Genomic DNA, 8,173 nt, shown 5'->3' with positions numbered 1-8,173 from the left:
ATACAACGTACATGAAAATCCTGATGCTGAAGGTTCTCCAACCCACCCTTTAGCAATATGGGAGGTGTCGGAAACTCCTGAGCCAGTGACCCATAAGCTGAGAACCTAAAGACTATCTCAATCTTTCCAGCTCCTTTTAATGGCGCTGGGACAGAATTATGTAGCTGTGATCATTTTCACCAGGCGAGGATCAGGAAAAAAGGATGTTATGATCTTTTCATTTCTGACTACTGTGGAAAGCTAGGAATTGCAGAACTCTCTAGCTAACCTAGTACAGTGTCGCCATCACACCCAGTACAAAAGGCATCAGGAAGAGGTGCAAACGCCTCAAAGTAAAACATTTGCAACAATCTGACTGTAGAGACCTCTCTTCATAACTCAGGCAATTCAGGGTAACAGTGCTCTGAAGCTTGAGCTCAGAAATGCTCCAGTCTTTTGTCTATCTATTGCATAGAACGATGGATGATGTTTTTATTACTCATTTTATTCCTTATACAGGGAATACAAGTAATATTCTGCTGTTCTTCTGCATTTTAGATTTGTCCAGCTCAATTGTCTATTTTTTTATTTCTCCTAAACTCTTTGAATCTCTGTTCACGTAGACTTTGTTGCTACAGTACCTGAGCATCACATCACACTGAACTCCAAAGCTATTTGTTATATACAATATTTGCTCTATTGGATATGCACATACAATAGCCATTTTTAAAAACAGCTTTCTTTTAAACACAGCTCATCTATTAAGTATGTTAAAACACAAAGGGATGCACATTAAATGGACGTCCACAATCTCTGTATTAAAACACATGCAACTATAGTTAACTATCCAAAATGGCCTTGTAAAGTAAAACCTTTTCAACTTGAATTCATCTATTAAATAGTCGTCTTCCATCTATGAGACAAGCCATGCTGAATAACTTTCTCTTTTAATTGCACAATTTGGGAAGACAGCCTATTATTCATGAAAACAAGTGAAGAAAATAACAACGGAGGGTATGTGACAACTAATAAAATGTTATCTAGAGGGAGGGAAATACTTGAAGTTCAACATGAAAGAATGGGGAACCATGTTTCTATAGCAACAAAGACCGTTGCCAGGCTGCAGGAGATAGGTTCAGATGCACTGTTTAAGTCATATTACACTGAAGGCAATACTGTACTAACATTTTATAAGATTACGCTTTGCAATTTTTAGTTAATAAGGGACATATTACAACTCCTTTGTTCACAATAGTGACCTCATATGGCACTACTCATGTGAGTACCAGTTTACTGGTCTGAGTAAAAGGGGCCACAATTTGGCTGTAAGAGTTTAATTCGTTCAGGTGCTGCATCTTAGGAATACAAAACAAAGTCTAGAAAAAAAATGAATTGTTGTTATGAAAATCACAACTGGTTTCATAATAATTCTTCCATCCCAGACTGGGGAGTACAGTCAGGAGTAAACGAGCCTGACTGTACTCCATTACAACCATGAGCATTCAGGCAATTAGAGGCTATGTCTCAAAACATTCATGAAAGTCTCATGAAATTTAGAACAAGAATTCTTTGGTCCTAAAGCCACAGAGATCTCATGATTTATTACTTGCTATATCTTAATCACATGTTAACAATTTAATCCAATCCAGGAGCAGCAATAATACCATCTGAAGTAGGGGAGTAATCAGCCATTACTTATAGTTAAAGTGAACAATCCCTAGGTTGGAAATTGTTCTTCCAAATGGTTTGGTGAATAGTTCTGAACGTGTTCATTCATAAAAATAAGGTTTGGTTTGTGAATGATTAAAAATAGAAGGAAAGAGTTAATTTCACAGTAAATACTACTTGCAGTGAATAATTCTGTCAGCGCTATTGAAACTAGTGATTGTTCCCATCCCAAAAAATACCTTTGGGAACAGAAACACGTATCTCATTTTGATTTGCTTCACATTTGCCAAAGGGATGACAAATGCTTTGTGCTTCCTTAAGGAACCCTGCAAATGATTTTAGTTTGAATAGATGGGGCTAAGCAGACCACAGGGGTAAGCAGGTACAACATGTCTGAAGTCTTTGGAGTTCACTGGAGTTCCTTGTTCTCTGCTTGGATCCAGTAATTATGAGCAGAAAAAGGAGGGATTTTACAATTATTTATCATGTCAAAATGTTTTTGCATGTGTTTCTGAGAGCCAGAGGAAGCAGCAGTCACCCACATTACATGGTATGTCCAATACAAAGCAGATGCGTATGAGATGACTTTGGAGACTGCAGGGAAAATTGCCCTGGATATTTTATTATTCCATTATGGTGAATTCAGGTTCTTACACTTTTTCCCTGGTCAGACCATAGGCCCCACTTTTGATTGTATTTGATTAGAGAGGGCATTAAAACAAGGTCCATCCTTGTGAAGCTATGTAAGATCTGCTCCCCCTTCCCTCTCGGGGGCCAAGAGAAGCCTCTCAGAGTTCCTCATATCCCAGCACCCATAGAACCAAGAAACAACCCTCCCTATTGCTCTCCTATAGCTCAGGAAAGGACTCTCCTTCCACTAGACAGCTGTTCCTATGATAGATAAGAATAGACTTCCTCTTCTTCCAGTTATCAAGATAAGGACACCTCATCTTCCTTACCAAAAATGAGAGAGGATCCATTTCCATACCCATCATAAACGGATGTTTCAGGGTTAAGTCCTACCCTTAGCATCTGGGGGGTTTCCATGGGTCCCAATACCCACACCAAAGAGGGCAGGAACAGGAATCCAGCTGCTCCCTTGCCAAGACGGAGCCAGGATATGGGGAACTATCCAGGATACGGGGAACTATCCTTGGTGCTGAAGGAAAATCCTCAAACCACGGCTTCTCCGGCCTTGTGGTGAAGGCTCTAGAGGCCTGCCTGCCCCTAGCCCAGGGCAGGGCAGGACGCTCAGCACCTGAACCACTTCCCACCTCGGAGTTCCTGGGCAGTGGCATGGAATGTCCATTGTCTGCACGTTCTGGAACGGGGCACGTCCCCCCCCACAGCAGCTGGACACCAAATATTCCAGTGCTGGCAACAGTGGTGCAACCACGAGCCAACCCCGAGATGACTCCTTACCACTTCTGCCCTGGACCCCATAGTCTGCTCTTCCTCACAACAGGTAATTTCTTGGGTGAGTGCACCTGCCATGATCCCCACCAGGGATCTCCTTTTGGTTTGGGTGATGGTGTGCTCAGGATACTTGTCAGGTTTATCTTCCTGCCCCATTCTCTACAGGGGCTCTCTGATACAGGGCAGAAAGCCCACTGTGTCTGCACTGTAAAATGGCAGGATAAAATCCCTGGGGATCATTTCTCAGCTGAGATGCAATGTAGCTTTATAAGACATTGGAAATGAGGGGGTTTAAAATGTGTTCATCTTGCCATGTTTAGTTGGAACAAGGTGGCAGCAGTCAGTAGTCCCTTCCCCCAACATTATTTTTTGGCTGTACCTGGATTTCCAATTTTGTAAAGCTAGTCGTTTACTTTACCTACAGTACTTTGATGGTCCCATCAGCATAATATTAGAGTGCTTCACATTCTCTAATGCAGCAATCCTCACAACACCCAGTGACTTAGGAAACTGTTATTAGGCCCATTATTATCCCAAGGGAGGAACCAAGAAACAGAGAAATATTAAATGATAAGGAAGTCTATGGCAGAGTAGAGAATTTAACCAGTTCCCCATATCCTAAGCTATAGCAACTAGCACTGACTGATCCTTCCTTTCATGAAAGGAAAACAAATCAAAACATCCTTTTTTATTCAACACCACACTGACTCTCTGGCATTATTTTCTCCTCATTTCTTGATCAGACGTTAATTCTGGTCCCAATGGCACCAGGTCATTCACATTTTCTTTTCTGCCTTTCCCTGACCTCCCACTCCTATTTCAAAAACAAGAGTTTCCTCTGCCTCTGCTCCCTGCACTGCAAACAAGCACAACTCCAAGAAGCAATTGACAAGCAGGTCCAAAAATACATGTGTGGGTGTCCCAGACCAGGTAAAAGTGCACTGCTGACGTTCTTTAGGAATGAGTCAACATTTCCTCATGGTAAATCATCCAGGCCATTTGCCTGCTGTCACTGGCTATAAGGAAATCATCTGCTCATTCAACTGGTGCTTCTCCTTGCCATTACCTTGCATAAACCCTGACGAGGGGCACACTAAGCTTTTGGTAGAAATGAAGCGAAGTGAAGGTCTGACTGTAGCACATGGCCATACTAGCTTCTCTCTAGCTCTCGTGGGCAATAGGGCTGTGTGAAACAGGCCCTATTTGATTTGGATTCAGATTCAGCCCGAATTGGGGACAGAGATTTGATCTGTTGATTCGGATCGCTGTCCCTGATTTGATTTGGCTGAATCCAAATATGAAGATTCAATGCTGATTTGGTGAATCAGTGATTCGGGCACAGTCACAGCTTGAAAAGTTTTTTCTACATACCTCGCATGGCTCGTGACTGCTGTGGTGCTGGGGTGGATGAAGCGTCCCACAGGAGCACGGGCGGCGCTCGCCAGGTGCTCGGCAGCGATCCCGGAAGTGGACTGAAAATACTTCCAGTCTGCTTCTGGGTCTGCCGGGGAGCGCTCTGGGGGGCCACTCCCATGCCCTCCTGGCTCAGCAATCAGCTGCAGGGGGACCCTGGGTGCCCCCCTCAGACCCAGGAGGCATCAGTCACTGAGCCGGGGGAGCCCAGGCACCACCCCTGCATGCTCCTTGGTGGACCAGGAAGTGGACCAGAAGTGCTTCTGGTGCACTTCTGGGTGCACTGCTGAGCACGTTGGGGAGCCCCCCATGCTTCTGTGAGATGCTGCACGTGCCCCAGCATTGCAGTGTTCAGAGCCCCTGATACCTAGAGGTACGCAGAAAAAACATTTAAAGCTGTGTCTATGTCCGAATCGCCAAATCTGTTCAACTCTCTCTGAATTGATTTGGAGAGATTAAAAGGTCCTCTGTTTAGATTCAGATTCAGAGATTTGGCCACCAAATTGGGCTGAATCTCTGCCAAATCGAATCAGGGACTGAAGCTTCGCACAGCCCTAATGGGCAACACTCTTAGGAAGGCTGGCTGTAGAAGTCAACTGGTATGCATGCTATACCTTTAGGTTACCAGTTCATGCTGAAGCCTGTGCCTCTACATCTTTGCTGCTGTTATTACACAAACTAAGACTAAAGCTAGCAGAGATATCCATATACCACTTTAGTGGTACCCATTCATATAAGTGTGTGGACAAACCCTTTAAGACAGAAACACTTGAGACAAGTAGTAGTTAGTCAGAACACTTAGCATGATAAACCCTGGATTGGGTAGACTCCTGCATGCTTGGCTATTTAAGAGCATATCTAGCCACACCAATAAAAATCTTTATACAATAATTTAACATATGCATATGTGCGCGCGCACATGCGTGCGTGCACACACACACTTCACCATTAATATTAGACCTTTGATTTTTACTTATCATTTGCAGACTAGCAAGTTTAACTATGGTCTCATGTCGACTATAAAGTCAACCTGTCCCTTTTGTTTTCACAAGTCTAGTTCTCTAATTTTACAATAAAGACAGAGCAAAAATGCGTCAATGTCAAAGGGCAGAAGCCACCCAGTTGAAGGACACTGTCTTCAAACCTGGTGTGAAAGGGAGACAGGATTCAGGACAGAACATCAGACAGGTCACAGTTCAGAACAACTCTGAAAAACAGAAGGAAAAGAAACCTGGATCCTGCCAGCTCACAAAGCGATTTTCTACAGTGGTGGTGGGACAGAAGCAAATCCTGAGAAGCCTTTCTGTCCAGGATTTAAGTGCCCATAATAGGTATTGCAACATGGCTTATGACATCCACTGTATGCATTTGTAATGGTTATGTCTAAGGGCAGTTAGCATGCAGGAATCCTTCTGAAACAAAGACCTTAGGGTGTGTAGCTGCTTTGCTAAGCTGAGGTGGGGCCAGTGTCAGACACCTGTGTTTTACATAATACTACTTGCTGGTTTCAGCTATTTGATCATAACTGCTCTGCTGGAATGCTGCTAATACATCTGATTTTTGAAGGTGGCAATACCCAATAACTCCTCTTTTCATGCTACTGCTGGCAGCTTCATTCACACTCCCCCGTGCTCAGGGAGTTCCCTGCTCTGTCAGCGCACGGCACTTCTAAAACCCAAGTGCTTGTGAGGTTTAGCAGAACTGTGCACTCAGGGGGATGAGCAGCAGGGAAACCCCACGGTGTAGAGCAGTTTAAATGGAATCATAGCAAAGAGATTCAGGAGGTCTCTGTTGCCTGCCATCATCTCTTGGCAGTGACTCTTTTCCTCCCATGTGAAGGATTTGGTGGTGTTCCTGCTATCCCTTAATATTTTTATTCAGTTGAGTAATCAAGTTAGGCAGAATCTAGAAGGCGCTGTCATCTCCCGAGACAAGCATTCAGACAACAAAATGCTGCTAATGTAAGTATCTCCATTTACATTTATATGACGAATGTCTGAAGAAAGGTGATGGATTTGACTTCTCTACCATACAAAGTCCTCTAATATCCCCCTGAACATCATAGCATTAGCAAAGACAGTGCTCCAAACACCCATGCTTTCTTTCACACCAAGATTTTTCAGCTCATTTCTGGGGGAGCCACTCCTAGGAAGCAAGGAGGTGATCATCACTCAGCCTCTAGCCCAGTCTTTGACCTCCTTGCCTTCTGTGATAGCAGCTTTGGAACGGTGTGTTTGCCTGTCCACTAGGGATGAGAATGAGAACACCAAATCATTTCATATAGGCCAAATGGTAACAACCTTTGGCTATTACCTCCTTGCTCAAAATCTGAATTGGGAGCTTAGAGATGCAAGTTTCTATATTCTGTTATCTTTATCTTCACTGTAATAGCAGAGCATGGCATTATCTGCAAGAGCAATGAAACTGATCCTAGTATTAACTAATACTCCACCCAGCTTCTCTGATTTGCATTCTTGCTGTGCGCATTGGGGGATTCATTTCATTCCTTCCTTTCTAAACACAAAGGAAGTCAAGCGGTTCTGGAGCAAGAGAGGAAGGCAGATCTGCGTTTGTCATCACTGCCAACAGAGGGCAGCACTCACAGCTATTACAAGCTCTAAGACACAGGTATTTCACCAGGCTTGGGGAAAATGAGAGTAAACATGCATTTTTGCTAAAGACCGTAACTGATTGCCCCAGGTTATAAGCAGGGATCTGGGTTTTCCGTTTCCCATGGAAAAATGGAGAAAACCACGGATTCCCTGTTTTTATCGGAGAAAATGTGGATTTCCCTTTTTAGCAGAGAAATCCACTGATTCTCCGCTTTTGCAAAGAGCCTCTGAGTCAGCCAAGGCTGGGCTCAGGCTTAGACTCATCCTTTGCCCCCGGATCCTAGTCGCCACTGGCACGGCCCTACAGGTAAGCAGCAGCGGCTGCCGCATGTGAGCCCACCCCTGTCCCCCCAGCCACCATCCCTCGCCGTTGCTGCAGACCTGGCCACAAAGCTGTGCAGCCGGCTGCATGCCAGCCTCCCCCTCCCCCAGGCAGCTGGCTGGGCAGCACATGTGCCCTGCATCACTTACCCGTAAAGCCTTCTACAGAGGGGCACCCCTGCCCTCAGCCCCTGGCCCTGCACCTGGCTGCAGTGTGCCACCTGGGGCCGGCAGCACCCCCCGCTCCCTCAGCCACCTTCCCCAGCCCTGCCACACAGCCCCCAAGCCCCACTTACCTCTAGGATAAGCCCTGTGCCACTTGCCCACAAAGCCGTGCGGGTGGCCATGGGATGGTAGCGCAGGGTGCAGTGGCAGAGTTGCGGTGGTAGCCTCCGTGTGTGAACCCCTTGTCAGGCGGCCGGCACATGTGGCCCACAGAGTGGCTCCCCTGCCCTCACCCCCTGGCCTTGCTCCTGGGAGTGGGCACAGGGGCATGCTCCCCCCTTCTTGATCTACCCCCCTAGCACCTTCCCCCCCCCCCATCCTGCCCCGCCCCTCCCCCCACACACTTACCTGCTGGGGTGGGTGTCTGTGTGTGCCTCTGTGCCTGTGGGTCTGGGGGGCTGTTGTGAGGGGCATCAGAAGGGGTGTTGAGGCTGTGGGGGGGAGTGTGGGGCACCAGCAGCACTGTGGGGGGCCTTTAATTTTTATCATGGATTTTTGGGTTTTAATCAGAGAATTTGCAATTTTTAATCAGAGAAAAC

General features: G+C 45.8%; 1 protein-coding gene across 1 annotated transcript in view; it reads left to right on the top strand.

The window, feature by feature from the left end:
• The first annotated feature begins 5,565 nt into the window (after positions 1-5,565).
• The window catches only part of LOC109292724, a 14,746-nt gene continuing 12,138 nt past the window's right edge, over positions 5,566-8,173 (top strand). The window contains exons 1-2 of the mRNA XM_019510283.1: positions 5,566-5,807; positions 7,003-7,104. Coding sequence (XP_019365828.1) covers positions 5,566-5,807; positions 7,003-7,104 — 344 coding nt within the window. The remainder of the gene's footprint in view (positions 5,808-7,002; positions 7,105-8,173) is intronic.

Source organism: Gavialis gangeticus, unplaced genomic scaffold (genome assembly GCF_001723915.1).
Source record: "Gavialis gangeticus isolate Ggan-Ray unplaced genomic scaffold, GavGan_comp1, whole genome shotgun sequence".
Classification (NCBI taxonomy): Eukaryota; Metazoa; Chordata; order Crocodylia; family Gavialidae; genus Gavialis; species Gavialis gangeticus.
This window is presented reverse-complemented; position numbering and strand designations above follow the sequence as displayed.